Source organism: Coccinella septempunctata, chromosome 6, assembly GCF_907165205.1.
Source record: "Coccinella septempunctata chromosome 6, icCocSept1.1, whole genome shotgun sequence".
NCBI lineage: Eukaryota > Metazoa > Arthropoda > Insecta > Coleoptera > Coccinellidae > Coccinella > Coccinella septempunctata.
Window position 1 is genome coordinate 20,998,789 of NC_058194.1, and position 22,294 is coordinate 21,021,082.

At 34.3% G+C, this 22,294-nt stretch overlaps 1 protein-coding gene across 3 annotated transcripts in view; it reads right to left on the bottom strand.

The window, feature by feature from the left end:
• LOC123315842 (protein sickie) overlaps positions 1–22,294 on the bottom strand; it is a 224,497-nt gene that overhangs the window by 120,220 nt on the left and 81,983 nt on the right. For 2 of the 3 annotated variants that reach the window (XM_044901723.1, XM_044901724.1), the window contains 2 exons: positions 13,120–13,237; positions 11,084–11,136 (listed from right to left, as the gene is read on the bottom strand). In XM_044901723.1, the coding sequence (XP_044757658.1) occupies positions 11,084–11,136; positions 13,120–13,237 (171 nt within the window). Of the gene's footprint in view, positions 1–4,450; positions 4,680–11,083; positions 11,137–13,119; positions 13,238–22,294 lie in introns of those variants that run through there. The other variant, XM_044901726.1, reaches the window with a different exon arrangement.

A 22,294-nucleotide genomic window follows, 5' to 3' on the forward strand; every position in this document is an offset into this window, starting at 1 on the left:
TTTGACCTTCTGTTGAAAAATAAAGCCTCACCTTCAAATACACCCTGTATATTAAAATAATACAAAATAAGTGTATAATGCGGTATTTGAAATAAAATCATGTCTTAGCCTCTCCACCCCATCGCACAAAACACTTTTCAGATCAGCTGTGAGCAAACTAAGTGAGGATGAAAAAAAAAGATCAATTCCCGATCTGGGATTATATGAGAAGATTAAGAACACAACCTTACTTTTCGCCTTTTCTTTTCTCCATGATCAGAAATGATTGAATCAATAAAAAGGCGAAACTGGGAGAAACCTCATTCAAACATCAATACTTCTCCTGATTAATTGAAATTAAAAGCTTCGAATGAAAACAGAGTTTATCAAACAATCTGTTCCTTTATTTATTTCCTGAACTCATTTTATCACGACAAAATTCAGTAGCTAGTCTAAGATTTATAGAAACCACTTGAAAACATTGAGTAGTCTGAATAAAAACGTTGAGGCTACAAATTTAACGATCTACCGGTAGATTTGGGTGACTTGGGACAGTCAGTTTGTTTCTTACTATTTATGAGTGAAGGGACAGACTTATAAGATTGTGTAGCGCATCCTAGGTTGGTTTAACAAATAATTCCTGTTGAGTTTGCCGAGACCAGAGCGTTTGAATTGACAGGAAAAATTTACGAATTCAGGAGAGTAAAAGCGCGTTTTTTTATGGCCCTTATACTTTCTAGTGTCCTGTACATGTGTTTCACTATGTGCATGTGTAATTTTTTTCTGGATACGTGGGATATTAGGATATTAGATATGTCATGAAACAAGATTGTTTACAAATCAAACGGCAACACGGATCTCATTCATTTATTTTGTTGTTTCATAGGGTGACTTGGGAAAATGCCGAATAGATACAAGCGGCGCATTGGTAGCAGGAAATATGCCGATTTTTCGCAAGATATTATGTATTATTTACGTTATTTCCACAAAGAAATCAAGGTTCCCTTGTTTTGTTCAATTTTTTTACTTGAGTTGCAATATATTGAGTGGCAATATATTTACTTTCGCTGTAATAGGGGTTTATCATTCTTTACCAAATTTCAACTATATAATCACGAAGTATAATTTTTTTAAACTATACACTGTCCCAAGTCACCTATTTTATTTGAGAGTTCAGAAATCAATTTAACTTCTGTCCCAAGCCTCCCAAATCTGTGGGTGACTTCGGACAAGTATATTTAATTTTTTTCAAAATTTATATCCGAATTCTGACCCATGATATATATTCTAATCGATAGTCCTGAGTCATACAGCAAATTCAAACTTCTCTTTTAGATCAGTGTTTTCAAAATATGACACAATCGTCCCAAGTCACCCAAATCTACTTCGAATTGTTTATTCGAGTCACAATTGAAAAAAAGCCTACTCTTCTAACCAAAAATTTGATGAGTGAAATTTGGAATTTTCAACTTTACCTATCCTTGAAACGACAAATTGATTCGGCCCTGAACTGGACTAACACTCTTTATGTGCAGCATCTATACAATTACAATTCTATTACGTCTCTAGCCGACACTGTCTTTTTTTAACCCAACAAGTCTTCAATTCAGTTATTACTTCATTTGTCCAATCTTACAATCTTTTCCGATGGAAGTATCAAAGGCTAGACACCTTCTTCTGTAGAATACAAGAAAATTTTCGAACGGCCGGTTTCATAATCAAATCTAAAGTACCTTTAATTATAAAGCTTCCTTTAACCCTACTAAAAATGACGGTAAAGGAAGCTTTAAGCCTAAAGTGACTTTAAATTTGATTATGAAACTGGACGTAAGACGGCTAGCGACAGCTTTCAAAGGAGCTTTCATATAACGAGTTTTCAAAATGATCACCAGCACACCTTTCAATTCTGTGAATTCATTTGGGTCGAATCTATAGTCAAAATATTGAAAAAATAGACTTGCTGGGGCTATTGTTTCATCGTCGAACAATTCAAATGAAATGACAAAGATCTCTGTAAGCTTTCAATTTCCATATAATTCAGTAATGTTAACATCATTACTACTCGTATATCATAACAAGTATTCACTATTAGGTAACCGTGATCCAGAGTTTATTCTGGAGGCTGGAGGCCAAGATATAACATTAGTGTAATAATGTTCACGCGAACTTAAATTATATAGCACCAGAATGGAATTCCTTCATTACATTATAACGAGTTTTGTTTTCGTACAAAACATCCTTCAAACTCAGTAACTGAAATTTTCGACATCATATGAAAAAAAATTTACAGTAAATCATGAATCCCATATTTTTTCAGAATGCTTTTATAGTATAGTACCAAAGCATTTGAAGAAGAGGGAAAAATGGTAAATAGTTTATTTTAAGAGTGTAGTCATTACACTTTTTCATTTTCCAACTGTTACTGTGTTCAGTAATATTTTTTGATAGCCAACATCAAGATTATCGCATATTCCCTAAGATAATTTTGGCTATGGAAAATAAGAAAATATAATTTAAATTGTCAGGTAATTTCAGGGGGAAATTTCAAAGAAACTACATTTGTTGAAAATGAGTCAAGCTATCGAAAATTGTTTTTCATCTATAGAGAGCTGTAATTAAGTAGGGGTTGCTCAAAAAAGTTGAATGAAAGACCAACACTATTTTGGAACATGTAATAACTACTCAAATTTGTGTGCATTTATGTAATATTTTTTTTTAGTAGAATATTCAGGGTTAGCCACCATAAATGCAGTATCGTCAAAAAATTATACTGCTTTTGTTGTGCGAATGCGAATAATGTACCTGGCAATCATCCATCAATGTATTGTATGAGAGAATTGTGCTGGCCATTAGAAAAATCAATCTGGAACAATATCCAGCGAAGATATTAATTCAGGTTTCACCTACCGCTGATCACGTCGTAATCTGGAAATATATCAGGAAATGAAATCACGTAATGGATAAGGAAGTCTTCGCATTAGCAATGGAAATAACGTCGTCGGTCTTTTCAAGTTTAGAAAGAACATAGAGAGAAGTTATAACCGGGAACTTGGGGATATAACTTATTCACTCCTCGTTATTTATTCATAACGTTTTACGTCTTTCAGAGTGGCTATACGGTGTTTTTGGTCGCTCCCGTTCCAAATGCAAAAAGAATAAAAAGTATTGTTGGGTAGGATGTTATCGAAGATCGTAACGCACCGTCTTATTTCGAAGGATGAAATAAATTTCCTCTGAATCACAGACAATTTTGCGTTCGTAAGTCGGTTCGATTGCAAACTTTAGGAAAAACATATTGAACAGGATCGAGAATTGATCATTTTTTTTGCATCCTCACTTAGTTTGCTCACAGCTGATCTGAAAAGTGTTTTGTGCGATGCGGTGGAGAGACTAAGGCATGATTTTATTTCAAATACCGCATTATACACTTATTTTGTATTATTTCAATATACAGGGTGTATTTGAAGGTGAGGCTTTATTTTTCAACAGAAGGTCAAAAGGAAGCGTTTCACCAAAAATCACCTTGATGACAAAGTCATCAAGTGGAACTTTGATTTCTTTGTGGAAAAAACGTAAATAATACATAATATCCTGCGAAAAATCGGCATATTTCCTTCTACCAATGCGCCGCTTGTATCTATTCGGCATTTTCCCAAGTCACCCTATGAAACAACAAAATAAATGAATGAGATCCGTGTTGCCGTTTGATTTGTAAACAATCTTGTTTCATGACAATCTAATATCCTAATATCCCACGTATCCAGAAAAAAATTACACATGCACATAGTGAAACACATGTACAGGACACTAGAAACTATAAGGGCCATAAAAAAACGCGCTTTTACTCTCCTGAATTCGTAAATTTTTCCCGTCAATTCAAACGCTGTGGTCTAGGCAAACTCAACAGGAATTATTTGTTAAACTAACCGAGGATGCGCTACACAATCTTATAAGTCTGTCCCTCCACTCATAAATGATAAGTAACAAACTGACTGTCCTAAGTCACCCAAATCTACCGGTAGATCGTTGAATTTGTAGCCTCAACGTTTTTATTCAGACTACTCAATGTTTTCCAGTGGTTTCTATAAATCTTAGACTAGCTACTGAATTTTGTCGTGATAAAGTGAGTTCAGGAAATAAATAAAGGGACAAATTGTTTGATAGACTCTGTTTTCATTCGAAGCTTTTAATTTCAATTAATCAGGAGAAGTATTGATGTTTGAATGAGGTTTCTCCCAGTTTCGCCTATTTATTGATTCAATCATTTCTGATCATGGAGAAAAGAAAAGGCGAAAAGTAAGGTTCTGTTCTTAATCTTTTCATATCATCATTGCCACCAAACCAGCTTTTCTGAGACTGAAGTATTTGCTTCTTAAAAATCGAAGATTGCTTATTGAATTACACAGATAACAGGAACCCTCATCTGCTTCCGTTTCTTCACCAAGTGTCCCACCACCCCATCTCAACATACCTCCTAATCAAGATCCAAATATCCAGAACTGCACAATCGAACCAACAAATAGAGCATAACAGTATTTCGATGTGAAACGATCGAATAGTTCGGCCGATCACGATTTCGACAGGAACTTAGCGGAACGCGCGCCTTATCAGCGGTCCTCGAGTCCGTCGAGGTAGCCCACCAGGTCGCAGACTGACCAAGAGCACGCGGCGAATACGCTGTTGAGATGGTCGTGCCCTGGTGCACGTGTTGCTGTCATCTCGTGCCGGTTCCACGAAGGATATGGGTATCGGGGTCCCCACCAAGTCGAGATATGAGTGATAAAGCGTGGGTACGCATAACAATTGTTCTTGTAGGTGCACGTCGCCGTGAGCTTCTTGCAGATGATTCGGCACAATTAGATCGTGGAGGACGCATTTTCCGGAAAAAGCCAACATGAGTAATCTGGCTTCCCGAGAAACACTATCCTAGAGGGTTCGAAGAACGCAGGATTCGATGTATACTAAGTGATATATATGAAAAAACAGAACACCCAGTATCAATGAATTTATTAGAAAAAAGTTTGCAGAGATATTTTTCGAATAGAGGTGTAGTTAATGCCTTCTAGCTTAGAGGGGTGAAATCGACAACCCTTTTTGACATTCTACAATAACTTTTCACAGGCCACAGGCTTCAAATATCAACAAAAATTATGCATTGAAAAAATAATTTTTATTGTTTTTACCGTACGAATGATAGTATTTCCGTAAGGATAAATATATCCTAGGCTTTGTTTTGAACAACCAAAAGCCAAAAGCCGCCATTATCTTCAGAATAGTATTAAAGATTTAGTTTGTTGTGTAGTTCATTTGGCACAAATTATGCCAAAAAATTTTCCAATGAGGAATAGGCTGATGTGATGTTCAAAAACAGACCAAAGGATCTAATTTATTCTTTTACGAGGGCAGTTAAAAGGCAATGAAGTTTCCAGAAAAAAATGGTAATTTCAGTACCTACATATTTTTCGATGAGTCTGAATGAAAAGTTATGGTGGAAGATAAAAATGGTTGCCGATTTCATCCCTATGCGGCTATGGAAAATCAGTGAAAAATTAGTTCAAGGCGCATCTCTAACTGAAAATACCATTGCAAAATTTAATTTGTTTATCTCTGTCCCTCTGATAAATTGAATAAATCCATAGGATCTTCTCGTCTTATTTTGAGGTACTGAACCTAAATCCGAATATATTCCCAATAAACCTGGGACACCCTGTACATTTGTTCAAGTCAGGATAATAAACAATAGGTTTATAAACATATCTATTATAGAGTCATTCGGGGTAACTGAGCGCAGTGGGTAAATGTGCGCAGTGCGTATATCTCGACTATGCAATGTATGAAAGAGGGGTTCATTTGGGTAAAGCAAGGGCGCAGAATCGCCATATTAGTTTTTCATAGGAGTGCACCGTGCCACGTTTCTTTAACTTTTTATTTGCAATCAATCAAATTCACTAGTTTTCTTGTTAATTTTTAGCATCTCTGCACATTCTGCCAGGTCCAAGTTCCGAGTCCCTCAGTGTTAAACAATATTTTATTTCTATCATGGGCATATTAACCTAAATATATAATAAAAAATTTTAGGTTCTCTTAGCTGCTCAACCCTATAAGAACGTCAATTATTCAAATTTTGGCTTACTGGGGAAAGTGTGCGCGGGTAAGTGTGCGCATAGATTCATTATATGGACATTAGTTCAGTGAGGAATAAATTATGACATTGTTTATTTTCTTGGTTAAGACTCGATCAATATTGTCCTATTTGTTCAGAAAAATATGAAGAGCCACCAACAGGGGAATGTATCAAGTGTTGTGTTCACCAAGAATTGTGGCACGAACAATAATGCACTGCTTGTAAAAAAGGGCTTCTGTATTGACAATAAACAGCATTTCTCTAATATTGTAACTTTTTGATGACATTATTTTGTAATTTGTTTTGATTGTGTGGTTCACTAAGCACTGCGTTCACTTACCCCGTGAGGGTGCGCACACTTACCCGCAATACGGGGCATGTGAACGCACTCCGACTTTCTCTATTAAATTCTTTTTTGCGGAAAGAAAACGTTTTCGTTTGTTTGCTTTCTGATGTTTTCTTATAGATTAGAAAATTCTCTATCTTATGAATATGTTTTAATTTTCCTAGCTTCAAATTTGAAACAGGGTATGGCTTGAAAGGCAAAAGTGCGCACAGTTGCCCCGAATGACTCTACTCCATTCAGTTGGCCGTGCAATAATTTTTCTAACTAACTTAGAACAGAGTAAGGTTGGCATCCTTGAAATGTCGTTAATGTCCAAACGACGTTGCCACAACCCTAAGATTATAGAGTTGGGAAGATTGGAAAAGAAGTGACTAAATGTGCATGAGCGTCATCTGGTGGTTCAAATGTGTCACTAGGAATGATTAGTGAGATTTCAGATCGCCATTTTGATTCTCGCACCGTTTTTTGTGTATTTTCTTGGTTAAAATCTCAAAACGTGGTTCGAAAATTATTGCATGGTGAAGAACTGTGAATCAAATGAAAAGGATTTTCGTATATCAAGTTTTTTACTTCACTAAAGAAAATGAAAATATAAATATTAAAACTCGTACCATTCATTGATTTTCATTTTGAATACTCCCAAGTGGATAGAATTTTCAGGGTGTAAAGACAATGACTTGAACAAACACTACACCATGTGCAATAAACATTTCACTGCAAATCAGTTGAGAACTACTTGGACCTCTACGTAAGTTGTTATATGCAGGATGCATCCCTTGCATGAAGGGCTTATTTAGGTAAAATTATGATCTTTATAGTCTATTCAATGATTCTCAATTGTTACTTCTAAAATATATACAGAAATGAAAAATTTTTACTAATTTCGTTTTGGTAATCGAATAACTGTCAAATCGTTGATCGAGCGTCAAAGTTTTGTGAAACCTGCTCTGAGTCTTTTGTTCATTCATTAATGAATTTGTATATTGTGTTATAAAGAAACCATATCATAAAAAAAAATCATAAAAAAAAAATAAAGATAAAGAAACTCTACAGGTTCTGCATACTTCTGTCGGGTTCCTTTTTTAAATTGTGAATCTCAAAAGTCTGTAACTAATATGTGAAGAACTGAAATGTGTATGCTATGATGATATTATATAATACATATATTGAAATTTGGTTCATATTAATTTCTGATATAAATAGTAAAGATTCAACTAATTTAATCATTTCGAAACAATGAATTGCACCGAAATAACACCTTTGACGTATAACAGATAACAGATGACAGATGACCACAAGCTTTTGTTTCCTATATTCAAACTCCTATTCGTTGTCCATAATCTTCAATTCCTATCATAGCTCTTTATGAATTTCAAATGAAAAATATAGCAAACACAACAGCGTATTTCATTGATATCAATTGATTCTAAATTCCAAACAATGTTCAGATGAAAAATAACACCCTGATCACAAAACAAAACCCTACTTTGGTTTGTCGCTCAGGATGATTTATTTATGGTCTCGATATTTTCTAGATCGAACATATTCGATGTAAGTAAATTAAAATTATGTTTCATATGAATCTGAACGACTTATATTTTAGCTACATGTTTCTACAACCAGGAAGATAGTGAGTGAAGGGAATAACAAGGAATTCCGTTCTATTGGGAAATTTAATTTAATTTTCAAAATTCAAAAATCTATTGATTTTATAAAAACAAAGCATGATATTGCAGACAGAATTATTTTCCTGCTAAAATTTTTACAATATAAACGTTCAGATAATACAGATTTGTGTTCCTAGATCAAACAAATGTAAAGTCTTCAACTATTAGTCCAAAAAGATAACCAACTAACTATTCCCGAGCATCTGCATGTTATTTGTCAACAATTTAATTTTCTTTGACACCAAAAATAAATATACTTGAACAAAGATCTCTTGTACTTTCCATGTATATAGAACAACTAGATAATAAAAAAAAAACAAATATTCCTGAGACTTGAATTTTTCCATGCTCTATGTCTATGGTTTAATCAGGTGAGTAGAGTCAAGATTCCCGATGACTTACCCATTTTTAAACTCTCTGTGACCATTTGCAGGAATTCCATTGATGGGACACCAATTTATTAACCCAATTCCTCATTGATACACCCGACTATACCAAATCCAGTTTCTATATTGGGCCGTTATAATTGAGTATCGGGATAATTAAATATATTACTGAAAAGAGATCATCTGACGAACAAAAAAAAATCGATCAGATGGGTCCTCAGTAAACGTTAATAATCAGGTAGCTAACAAAACAGCGGTATCTTCGGTATACACACAAAACGTTATTCGGTAACAGGTTCCCAGCTAACTTGCCTCACCTAAGGCGATGGCATAACATTTCGTTATCCATTATTGTACTAAGAGGTGTAGAGAATTTATTGTGTAATTTTTTCATCCTGCCTGCTATTAAGCTCTAATTCGTTCCAGAATGAGTTACAGTTCTGATGGCACAAAAAACCTTTCAAAGAACGTTAGAATTTTACAACACCGTCATCAAAACTTCGATATTTAACTTTTTCTTAGTATTCAGAAAATGAATGGCATTAAAGAAAACCAATGGAATACAGCTATACAGTTCACCAATCAAAAATATAAATACGAGCCAAATCCATACCTATATATTGAAACTTACTTGTTTTTTGACAATTTATGAACAGGGATTTTACAGTTTTTTTCAGCTGAAACTTAACCAAATTTCGAATTTGTTTGTTTGGTAAACCTTCATATGAGAACCTGTACTAAAATTATAAACCCAGACAAAGATGTTCAGGATTCATCTGCAAAATAGATAAATGGCTTGATATATTTGAAAGGAATCGAAAAATTCTTTCAGTGTTGCCATTATTTCCAAAATTGCAACTCGAAAAAAACAGTTTATGCATTGAAAAAAAGATACCTCTAGTAAAATCAAGTTGACAGATTTGACAGATATTCCTATTCTCCCTTCGAATAAGCAATTGAAATATCTTCCAAAAGCATTAATCACGAACGTTAATGCCAAGAGAATTTCACGAAATTATATTTTGCATCTGACCCGATAAAGCCACATTAAGGAGAGTAATTGACTAATTGACACTTATGAAGTCATTTCCGAGATTAGATACACCAAATGCCAGTCTCATTGCGATATTAATTCGAATATTTCGCTACATTAATTCATCAAATTGAGAAGCTATGCAGATAAGTGAAATATCAGACTAATATTAAGGAGAATATGGTCGACAGATATAACTCATTTGGTTCGCGAAAACAATTATTGCCAATTTGTCAGCAGAGGACTTCATAGTGCATAGTAGGATGGAATATTTGTTTTTATTCATTCTGTGGATAGCTACTGAATTCGAAAAAAATATACAAGTCGACAATGATTTCCCTCAACTGAAATTTCAAGAGATTTCACTGAAGACTCTTTTCGAATTTCTAAATGAGAATATTCATGGTGAGATAAGTCAGTTCATAAGTCTATTTATTACAGATCAATTTTTCTCAGGCCTACTAGCCGGTGGGTTCCGGGGGACATAAATTTAAATCCTTACATGGCACCGAACACCCACGTTTAGTTTTGTCGGTTTCGATGTAGCTTCGTTAATCTGGTTTTAAACAGTCCTTATTTAAATATTCTCAGATGTTCCCATGTCTTTGATATACGTGGAAGTTATGGCATTGACGGGAAATGTAATATGTTGATTAAGGGTGGTCCTTTCGTATCGGAGAATGCTGTTCTCAGGGGATTAGTCACTTTTTTGTCGGTCGGTATAAACGTAAACAAGGAAATGATAGAAGAATTAAGACATCAATATTTTACTATTTAATTCAAATGTCAAAATATCCCTAGCAATGAATTCTATACAAAGTGAGTAGAAGGTAAAGCAGAAAATTCATCTTCACTATGTACCTACTATTGTGTAGATAAAAATGCTGTCAAATTTTACTTCATATTACAAAACATTCCATGTAAAATTGAGTAGTTTATCATGAACTTATGGTGCAGTCGAGTTTTTCAAATAGCAAATTTTTGTGACAGAATCACCTGAAATGAAATCACAATTGAAGAAATAAATGTAATTGATACCTTTTTTCATCTTCACTTTGAAATCAACAATGAACTTAAGTCGTTGATATTAGAATTCGACTTCCTTCCGTTCAACCATTCATTCCTATGATAAAACAGTTGTGGTAAAAACCTCATCAATGACAAACACAAAAAGTTAGGGTTGCAATTTTAAAACTAACCCTCCACCCCTTGTAGAAGTTACCTACTCGGCAAAATCCACAATTCTACATGAAAAGTAGAGTAATTCGAAAAAAAACTGATCTTGTTCAATCATTTTCTGTAAATATCGAAAATACGAATTTTGTGCCTTATTTTGTAATAAATTTGTATAAATTAGCAAGAGATGACATAAAAGTGATCATCTTTTCATGCGTTTCTGCAGTTTTTCAAATGTGTTTTATTCTGTTCAGTATACCTGAACCTTGAAGCGAAATTAATCGTTCATACTGATACCTTTGTGGGTGCGAAATTAACAATGAACGAGTTTTTTTTATGAATCTGGTATTCTTGTCGTATTTAGGTACTTACCATTTGAGCTGGTGTTTTTGGCTTCCTATTGATGTCGGGGATTTTTTGGCACACTGTAAAAAAAATATATTTTTTTAAAAATACTTAACTCCTCCTTAGGGTGGCTATTCTCAGCCACCTCTACGATAATTTGAACAGGGAACATATGCTGAATGCATCATTGCAAATCTTAATAGGTCCTTATCAAAGACATATTGTAACATTCTAGTTTTTCATTATACAGTCTGTCTAAATAGCTTATCGTCGAAACGATTGGGAATCTTCATCATGTTTTGCAAAGTCAAAAAAATTAACGTCAATCGTCAACTTCGCTAAGGATATTACATTTACCTATCACACTCTCGGCAACCCCTACGAAAAGGAATTGCCTCCCCTACGCATTTTGAATTGAATTTCTTACAGTAATGTAATTTGATGTCTGTATACTTGTCATTCAGAGTGAATAAGGAGAAATTCAATGCGTAGGATCAACGAGACACACAATGAAGTCCATCACTGTAAACAACTGATTTAATTTCATATTTCTTCATCCCGCTTTCATGAGTTAGAGGTGGGTATCTCTTCGTAGATTCAGATACAACTGCTGATATTAAATCAACAAATGTTACGATCTAAACCGAACTAATACACTACCATCACTCAAAGTATCAACAGAAATCCCATCTCATCGAGAAAAAGTAAATGATGACCATGGTTTCGGTTTCATTTGACCTCGTCAAAGCAACACAACTCATACCTCGACGAAATTGAATTAAAATGGCCTCTTTATTCTTTATTCGATGTCAGTAGCGGATATGATGTAAGAATCAGTGAACTCAATAAAGTTATTGAGTTCAGTTAAATGGGCCTTTTTGAAGGAAAAGTTTTTTGACTTTATAAAAGGAGGTAAAAATTTCCAATTGTTTGGAAGCTAAGCGATTTTGAGAGCCTCTATATAGTGAAAAAACAGAAATATTTCTTGACAAATGTCTGAGATAGGAATATGTTAAGCCTTAAAATGATGTGTCACTCACCATATGTTCCTTATTCGAATTATCGTGGAGCTACTACTTCTAAGGGATTGAACCCACAAGATAGCGAAAAACAATCAAATATGTCTCCCTCAATTCTGATATTGACATGTCACATTTTCCGTTTTCTAGTCATTGGACAATTGGTCATAAATCCATTCTCTAAATTCTAAATATCCTTTCTTCGAGTATGTGCTCTCAGAACAAAATAAACTACTGCTAGATTCCCTCTAGGCGTGGATAAAATGGAAAACTAAATACTGAAAACATCTAGATATTGAAATAACGATAATCAAGATATTGAATCTGAGTGGATGCGACTCTGTTATCTACGTAGTGACTATTCGTGGGAGTACTTCCAAGTGGCGACTCCAATTTTCATGTAATTTGAATATTTATTTCATGTTCCATTTGCATTGTAATAACCACAATGTGTATTCCTACACAGGTCCCGGAATATTATGAAAGTCTTCTCTGTTGGCGCCGTTGAACCAGCCATACCCGATGTTAGGGGTGTAGCAAAAAGAATCACAATACAGCGAAAGAATATTATTACTTATGTATCTTTGTTGAGTCACTGGGATAGAACATTGGTGTATGGGTAGGTTTAGGTATAAATTATGGTGCAACGCTCATAAGTGAAATTTCAGTTCAAGTTTTTGGATTTCTATTGTCGCAAAAAATCACTGATGAAGACTTAAACGCATTCAACAAATTTTGAAACAATAAATTGTTATATCCGATATTGAATTTGAACAAGTTCAAACTAGCAGCAGATTGTATTCTTCAAGCTTACTTCGCTGAATTTGTTGTTCATTTTCCTGAAGATGAAGATTCAAGTTATATCACGATTTATTAACCTCAACTTGAATATGGAAAAATTATCATTCTCAGCCTAGCTGTTGTGAGGAAATATTTAGAAGCTTCATGTGACAAGCTACAATAGGTGAATATTTTACAACATCAATGATTTTTCAAGCTGTGTGGGTTGAAAGAAACTCATATCGAATTATCGAAACTACTTACTGACTGACTCGATGACTTCAGCAAGAAGTACTCCGTCACTACAATCAGAAGCTAATGAATTAACTCGCTTCTTACTTCTCGCCTTCTCCAGATAATGATTGGCCCAATCAGTGTATATCTGAAAACAGAAGAAAAAAGTTTTTGAGTATATTAATTATGAATAGGGAGGTTTTTTCTTTAATAGAGGGGATGATATTCATTTCATACTTGAGAAAACTTCAAACTTTCGTTACCAAAAAAAAGTTGAAGATGAAACCTGTCGAAAATAGATTTCGACCGAGGAAATTTTAGAGAAAACATTTTTCTAGAAAAGTGCTCCCACAAGCCCATTCTTTTAATTACGTAAATTTTCATGAACAATTATGGAGTTTGCTATACACCATATAGTTGGAGCTTTGAGCTATAGTTGCTTTTTACGTCGGGTAGGCAGCTAACCTTGCCTGACAACCTTCCTCCTTTCTCATCCTGGACTTAGGACCAGGCAATGGACCAAATAATACACCGCGTCAAGAATTCTGGAGTGGGATACAGACTCAGCACAGGAGCTATAAAAATTATCTGCTACGCCGATGACGCAGCGATTGTGGCTGAAGACGAAGATGACCTGCAGAGACTGCTATATTCATTCTTTTTAGAAGCATGCAAATACAACATGCAAATATCAACAACAAAAACAAAGTCATTAGTCATAAGCAAAGAACCCAAAAGATGCAAACTTGTCGTCGCAGACCAACCAATAGAACAGGTGATGACATTTAGCTATCTCGGCGTACAGATATCTTCGAACCAAGATAGAACATACGAAGTTCGTGAGCAGGCAAGTAAAGCATGTAGAATGGCAGGTGCACTCCGCGACGTCATATTCAACAACAAATATATGAGTAAACAGTCAAAAACCAGGATCTACAAAACTTGTGTCCGACCTATCATGGCATACGCCATAGAAACCAGAGCAGACAACAAAAGAACTAAGTCCATCCTCAGAACAACTGAAATGAAGATACTAAGAACCATATCTGGATATACACTGAGGGACAGGAAGAGGAACACAGCCATTTTGGAAGAATGCCAAGTCCAAGACATTGTCAAATGGGGAAGAGCGCGACGACGTTACTGGAACAACCATGTCAGCAGAATGAACGCGGAGAGAATAGCTAAGATCGCCCGAGACGGAATCCCAAATACCAGAAGACCCATAGGCAGACCTCCCAAACGTTGGAAAGACTCCTGGGTGTCTACATCCATAGAGGATTAGAGTGGAATTTACAAGCCTCAGGCTTAACATAAGAAGAAGAAGAAGAAGAAGAAGCTATACACCATCTTCAAGGAATAAAGGTTAGTTGAGTTTTTTAAAACGCAACCCAAACTTTTTGTGCTAGAAATGGATCGACTTTTTGCTGAGGATGATCAAGTCATAGATGGAGGCATTGCATAAAGACTACTGTTGTCTTTATACAATGATGATGAGGGTTTGTTTATTCACCATTTTTTATTATAAGAATCAAACATGGTTTTTGAATTCAAACTTTTACTTTTTTACGTATTTTGAGGTGAATGATATAATTTCAAGAGTGATTGATGTTTTTAAAAGTGTTATATCGAAAACATATCTTTTTCATCATGTTGCTATTGATTTAATAAGAATTTCTCAACAAATAGCATTTGTTATAAAATAAGTCTTTTTTTGTTAAAAAAAAAATTAGGGATGCAGGATAGTTGTCACCAAAACTGATAACAATTTATTGTAGAAATGTCTTCTGCTAAAAAGAAATCAGGGAACATGGGCTTCACTCAAGAATACTCAAGATGGGAGAATGCAAGATAGTTGTCATCAAAACTGATTACAATGAATTGTAGAAATGTTCATATGGATTTGAACTACCATACTTTGTTATACCTAAGCTTCTTCGTTTACATGATCGCTATTATTCCTCTATTCTTTCAGAAAATTTGTAGAATACTATGGAAAAGAATTCAAGATCATCCAATTCTCAAATAACCAATAATTGACACTGCAGTAATAAGCTAATTTGAAACTGAAATTTTTCAGAAAATAAGTTCGACAAATGAAAGAAACAGAGAAAACGTTCAACAAAATTTTAATTATAATCTAATATTAATATATTGAATTATAATTTGATAATAATCTCAAATTAGTTGAATGAAGGGGAAAAGCCGATATAAATAGGAGAGAAGTTCAATAAGAATTTTCCAATGCATATAACCTAATAATATGACATATTTTGCTGGACCACACCGGTTTTCGTTTGACAGTTTTTCTACTCTGTTTCTCTGGAACTTCGAGAATAATTTTTTTCCTGTTCGCTCTCAAGTGATACTTATTGTCGTTCAAGTAGGCGATTTCGCTGAGTGCTTCTTTCATTTTTGCCCATTCACAAGGTTTTTCTTCATTCAATAATTCGTAAATAGCCATTTTCTCCAGAGGCTGTAATTTCAGTAGACTTCTTATTCGGTCTTGAAGCTGTGTGGCTGATTCTTCAATCATGATTTCTTCTTTATGGATGTTTAACTGCTGAGATGCAACACAAGATACTCTTTCGTGTACCTCTCCAGTTGCTTGACATTCGTTAATGGGGCTTTCCATATTATAGTTACTTTTCAATGTATATGAATCAATTATATTAGGTAATTTACTGGATAATACAGGCTTTCGTTTGATGGTCTTTGCAGTTTCTTTCACTGGGATTTTGAAATTCACTTTCTTCCAGCTCGGTCTCAAGTAATACTTATTGTCACTCAAGTAGGCGACTTCGCTGAGCGCTTTTTTCATTTCTGTCCATTCGCACGGTTCTTCTTCATTCAATAATTCGTATATCGCCATTCTTTCTAGAGGTTGTATTTCCAGTAGGCTTATTATTCGATCTTGAATCGAATTGGCCGATCCTTCACTGATGATTTCTTGGATGTTAAACTGTTGAGACCCAACACATACTAGTTTATCGTCTACTTCTTCTGTTGTGTGAATAGGCTCTTCCAAATTATAGTTCTTTTCCAATCCACATGAATCAGTTATATCGTGTACTTTTCTTATTGTTTGACATTCGTGAATAGGGTTTTCTGAATTATGGTTATTCTCTAATGTATATGAATCAATTATATTAGGTATTCTACTGGATAATACAGGCTTTCGTTTGATGGTCTTTGCAGTTTGTTTCACTGGGATTTTGAAATTCACTTTCTTCCAGCTCGGTCTCAAGTAATACTTATTGTCACTCAAGTAGGCGACTTCGCTGAGCGCTTTTTTCATTTCTGTCCATTCGCACGGTTCTTCTTCATTCAATAATTCGTATATCGCCATTCTTTCTAGAGGTTGTATTTCCAGTAGGCTTATTATTCGATCTTGAATCGAATTGGCCGATCCTTCACCGATGATTTCTTGGATGTTAAACTGTTGAGACTCAACACATACGAGTTTATCATCTACTTCTTCTGTTGTGTGAATAGGCTCTTCCAAATTATAGTTCTTCTCCAATGCACATGAATCAGTTATATCGTGTACTCTTCTTATTGTTTGATATTCGCGAACAGGGTTTTTCACATTATAGTTATTCTCCAATGAATATGAATCAATGATATCGTGTACCCTTCCTATTATTTGACATTCGTGAATAGGGTTTTCTGAATTATAGTTATTCTCCAATGCATAGGAATCAATAATATCGTGTATTTTTTTTGTTTTCTGATATTGGTGAATAGAGTTTTCCATATTATAGGTCAAGCTAGATTCATCATAGAAAGTTGGAATATAGTTCAGGTGTGAAACTTCTTCTGACCAATTCATGGTGTGTTCATGGGTATGGAAATTGTCCAGTATTCTTCCTTTTAGGTAATATTGGTTTCCTTTTAAGGACGCTACCTCATTGAGTGTGTTTTCCAAATCTTCTTGATTAAACCCGTCGAATATCAAATTGCTCAGAATTTCCCATTTTTCCATAGGTCCATGTGAAAGGTAACGTATTATGTTTTTTTCCAAAAATTTATTCGTATGAGATCTGTGTTGTTCTTCGGAATTGCACGAATTTCCTTCGGCTGTTCTGCGTTCTGCGAGTTCAAAGTTTGTATTCTCCTGATAATGCCCTGCATTATTCGCTAAATCATTAATTACATTCACCAAGTAACGGAATGTTGGATCACTGAACTCAGACCTACGAAATTTTTCATTTTCTAGAAACACGTCTCCATGCTGATCATTCATACCGTGGAAAATATGCTGGTTGGTGCACTGAAATTCTGACTCCTCGACAGTCCTGCTACAATCAATACTGCTCGGATCATATTGAAAAGATTTTGATGTTGAACCCTGATCACTACGAATTGTATGGGAATCAGAAGAATATGAACTATAATAATTATATTCTGATATTCCACGGATATTTTCGCTTGGATCATTATCAAGATGCGAGTTGCTATTGAGAGAATATATCCCTCTGTTATTTTTTTTATTTGTAGTATTGTACATAATATATTCATTGAATCTTGATCTTTTGTAAACTGAAATATCGTATGTTCGACATAATTTCTCTTCGAGAATACGGGTATGGAAAATGTAAATAAACAAGTCATTGGACAGTTCACCTTATCAATTAAAATTTAACCTTAACTCATTCATCATGTTATCGTTTCTTTTCTTCTTTTTCGTTATCCTTATTTTCTTTACATTGTGAAAATTTTTATTCGGGATAATATACAATGCAAAATTCATTTAATGATGGCAAATTTGTGAAGTCAAGTTTATATCTTTGGAATTGTTAGAGATATCGATCGATATTTCGAAACAGCAATCCAAAAGCATGTATGTATCATCTTTTACTAAGTATGTATTATTGTTTTAAATAAATGCAGGGTTGGCATAGGTATGGAATAAAATTAATATTTCTACATCAATAACTCGAAATGAAAAAGCTGAAAGCCGTCAATTGTTTTCGAGTTGCGTTTGCGTCCTAACCCAAATAAAACCGAGGTTTCGTGTTTCCATTTGAATAATCATCAAAAACATAGAAAATTGGGTGTAGTTTTCGGTAATTCTTTCTTGGAACATACTTCAACCAGAAATATCTAGGAGTTAAGCTGATTCCTCGCTAAGTTTCAAAGCCCATTTGGAAAATTTGCGTCTGAAGTTGAAAACTAGGAATAATATCCTTCATAAACTAGCTGGTACTTCATGGGGTGCTGATGCAGCTACTCTTCGAACGGCAGCCCTAGCTTTGGTTTTGGACCTTTGGCAGTCTGAATGGAATAGGTGCACTATTTTCAACAAAAAATTAGTTACTGATCCCTCGAATAGAGTTCCTGGTTTTGATCTTCCCAGGAAAGTAGGTATGGTATATTCTGAATAGTATAAGAACAGGTCACGGACGTTGCAATAGTATGCTTTTCAGGTGGTATTCAGTTGAAAGCCCTAGTTGTGAATGCGGGGAACCAGAAGAAACCATAAATCATCTGGTTAATCATTGTCCGATTTATAAATTTCAGGATGGTTTTAGAGCTATACAAGCAGTTTCCGAATCTTCTTTGAATTGGGTTGTCAATTTTAGGTCAATCTAACATATTGCATCTAATTTTATCATTTTACCTTTTTCTGTTTTTGTTTTCTCTCAATTTCAGATGAAAGTTTCTGGTATCTTGGAGAAAACTTTCTGGATTTTCCTTTTTGTTGGAGAAAGAATCAATTTTTGCTGTGCGAGATGCCCTTCAATATGGAATATTTCAGCTTATTTCGTGAACAATTACAATCTACTACACTCACGGGGAGAAAGAGTTTTTTTACTGAGGTTTTTCCCTAAGCTCGTGCATCATACCCCAATTTGTATGGCACCCCGTTCACGCTAACCTATGCTAAAACTGCATCTCATACACATACTATAATTATTGTTTGCTGTTAAAGATTGTAATGCTCTATATCAAAAGAATATATATAATAAGCCTTATTTTCTAGCAATAAAATTGAGTGTTTTTCTTCAATCCGAGCTTCAACCCCTTGGCAATCTTAGTTGCTTGGAACTTTTGTACTTTTATATTGATGACAAGTGAGTTTTTTGTGATATTATATTTGAAATGTTTTTCATTAAATATCTTGATATCCCACAATACTACAGATGATGCTTATATATGAGACCAAATATACAGAAAAGATATTGTAAAAAGGAAATATGTGAGTACAATATTGTTAATCATATTATGTAAATTATTGTTTTGATATTGTACGGAGTATGAAAACATACTCATTGTATCACAATATAGTACAATTTTCTTGTGGAATTATCTCGTCTATCCGTTCTTCTTAGTGAAGTTTCCATATTCTACTTTTCCGAAATGAGAGAAATCAAAATTAGTTCTCATTAAAAGTAAACGTCTTTACTTTCACCATTTACACGTGTCCCAAATCGGAGAACAAAACGTTTTCATTAAACTTGCATTAATTCGCCAGAATGGATTATTCGCATTAAATAGGACGAGATGTGGCAAGATTTCTCATTTCGTGGCTGAGCTAAGCCATTTAGTGACTAGCGCACCCCGAAATATGCAATGTAGATAGGGGAAGATTCTCATTATACGGCTCTCGGCCTGAACTTTAGTGGAAATATCTTGGTGAAGTGTGGGACTGTTTCCTTTGTGAAATGACTATGCATGACTATACTACGAAACCATACGAAGTTCATATGGGATTAGAGTGTCCTACATCGTAGATTTTCATCAATCATTAATGCACTCCCACGATAAGGTGTCCTAGACTGTATTATACTATCCAATCTTTCGAAATAATGAATTAGATTGTAATGAACAGTCCTAATATCTGAGGAATCCATAATAGGTGAACAACAGATCAATGCTCATATGATATATTAATTCAAATCACCAAGTTTCTCTCTCCAGGTCATCTTCAGTTGTATAATCATTTACTTAGTAATAGAAGCTGGAAGCAAACAAAAACATCCATACATACAACAACAAACATAAAGAAGGAAGATAAACATACAGATAAAAAAGTACATATAAATGAGTGAAAACATAAAAATACAAAAAATATACTATGAGATATTAGGCCTTATTGAGATATTATTATTGAAACAAAATGATAAGAGTAAAGGTTAACATATAAATTCAAAATTGGAATATGAAATGGAACTGAGAACGTTCTTAAAGAAGATAATAAAATGAGACAAATTACAATAACATGAACAGAAAAAGGCAAAATGTCACCAATAATGAATTGGATTGAGAAGAACAGTCCTAATATCTGAGGAATCCATGATATGTGAACAACTCATAACAGATCAATGTTCATATGATATATTAATTCAAATCAGCAAGTTTCGATCTCTCCAGGTCATCTTCAGTTGTATAATAATTTACTTAGCAATAGAAGCTGGAAGCAAACAAAAACATCCATACATACAACAACAAACATAAAGAAGGAAGATAAATATACAGATAAAAAAAGTACAAATAACATTGAATGAGTGAAAACATAAAAATATAAAAAATATACTATGAGATATTAGGCCTTATTGAGATATTATTATTAAAACAAAATGATAAGAGCAAAGGTTAACATATAAACTCAAAATTAAAATATAAAATGGAACTGAGAACGTTCTTAAAGAAGATAATAAAATAAGACAAATTAAAATAAGATGAACAGAAAAAGGAAAATGTCAGCAAGTGTATGATACAATGTTCTGGAATATCGAGGTTTTGCCAGATCACTATCAATACTAGTATAATTTTTGACACCATTATGGTATAGATGGTAAAGCTTACAACCTTTCAGATAGTTGAATGTTCAAACCAATTTCACGCAGAGTGTATAATAATATAACTTTGTTCAGCGAATCTGTTGCGGAATGTGTTGTAGTAACAAGTCTACATTCCTTCCTTTTGAAAGGCATTCCTGATAGAAAAAAGGCCACCTTCTCGTATGCCTCGGATTAGAACGATTTAGTTTCTATCAGGCGTGAAAATTAAACAAGAAGAACTTCACCCAACTTCATAATTATAACCTCGAGGAACGAGAGAGCTATTAAATCTAATTGGACAGTGGATCCTATTGAGTTCGCGTTCGCTGTTGAATTTCAAAGTCAGTCCCATCCCCGATGAACCGAACAGGGCATCTGAACTGAATTGGTTAATCAAATCAGATGCCGAAGTATTTGTGGGCACAATTCAATTAGGGCGTTATTGTGTAGGGCTATGCAGACAGGTGATAATGAACCGACCTGTAATACACTCATATTTACGCGCACGAGATGAGGTTCAGGGGAGATTTGTCCGAGCGAGACATTCCAGTGAGTCTGGAATTCTCCAATACAAGAAAAAAGTTGTACAGAACACTAGTGATCTAGAATTTTCAGTATCACACATCCCAAATTGCAGGGATTCAAAGTATACAAAAAAATTAAATGAAAAAAGAAAACATTAGTAAAAACCAAACAGAACAAATGAAACTAACTATCGAGCTGTTGCATTATTTTCTTTGTTTGATGAAATACAAGTTGAGAATTCCTTTCTTCTCTCGGTTCTTCTCTTCAAAATAAAAAAAAGAGATAATAATTTCACGTAATGATCGATAAGAATAGACCATACTTAGCTAAACTCACCCTTAAAAAAAACCTGTATACAGGATAAGTCTCTGACTTATTCATACAGGGTGAGTCTTACACGTACAAATATTTTAACAGTAGATTCTTGAGGTAAAAAAAAAACACTTTTTTCCCTTATCTCATCATTCTTTCCGAATCGGTTCTGTTTAGAAGATACAGGCGGTTGAAAATCCATAAAAAAACGTTATTTTTAGTTCTATCTCACAAACGGTTTTATCGAATAAAATGAATTTCGGAATATAGTTTTTCATTTATTTGATAAATCTTTTTCGAACACAAGATATCATCCACGTCTTCCAGTTTTCCCATTATGACCATTACGTACCATAAAAATAGAAAAAATTCAAAGAACCCTATTCTTGGAACTATGTTGGACGCTATGTCATGAATATTTGAACGTTTTCTAAAATGAAAGTATCTGTGAAATTTGAAAAATTTTGTACTTTGGCTGAATACAACTATGCTTGAAAGATCCACAGATGTGTAGTGTCACAGATTTAGCTAATTATTCTAAAGGTAATTTTGTTTTTCTAGGGGTGGCACAGCTCACTATG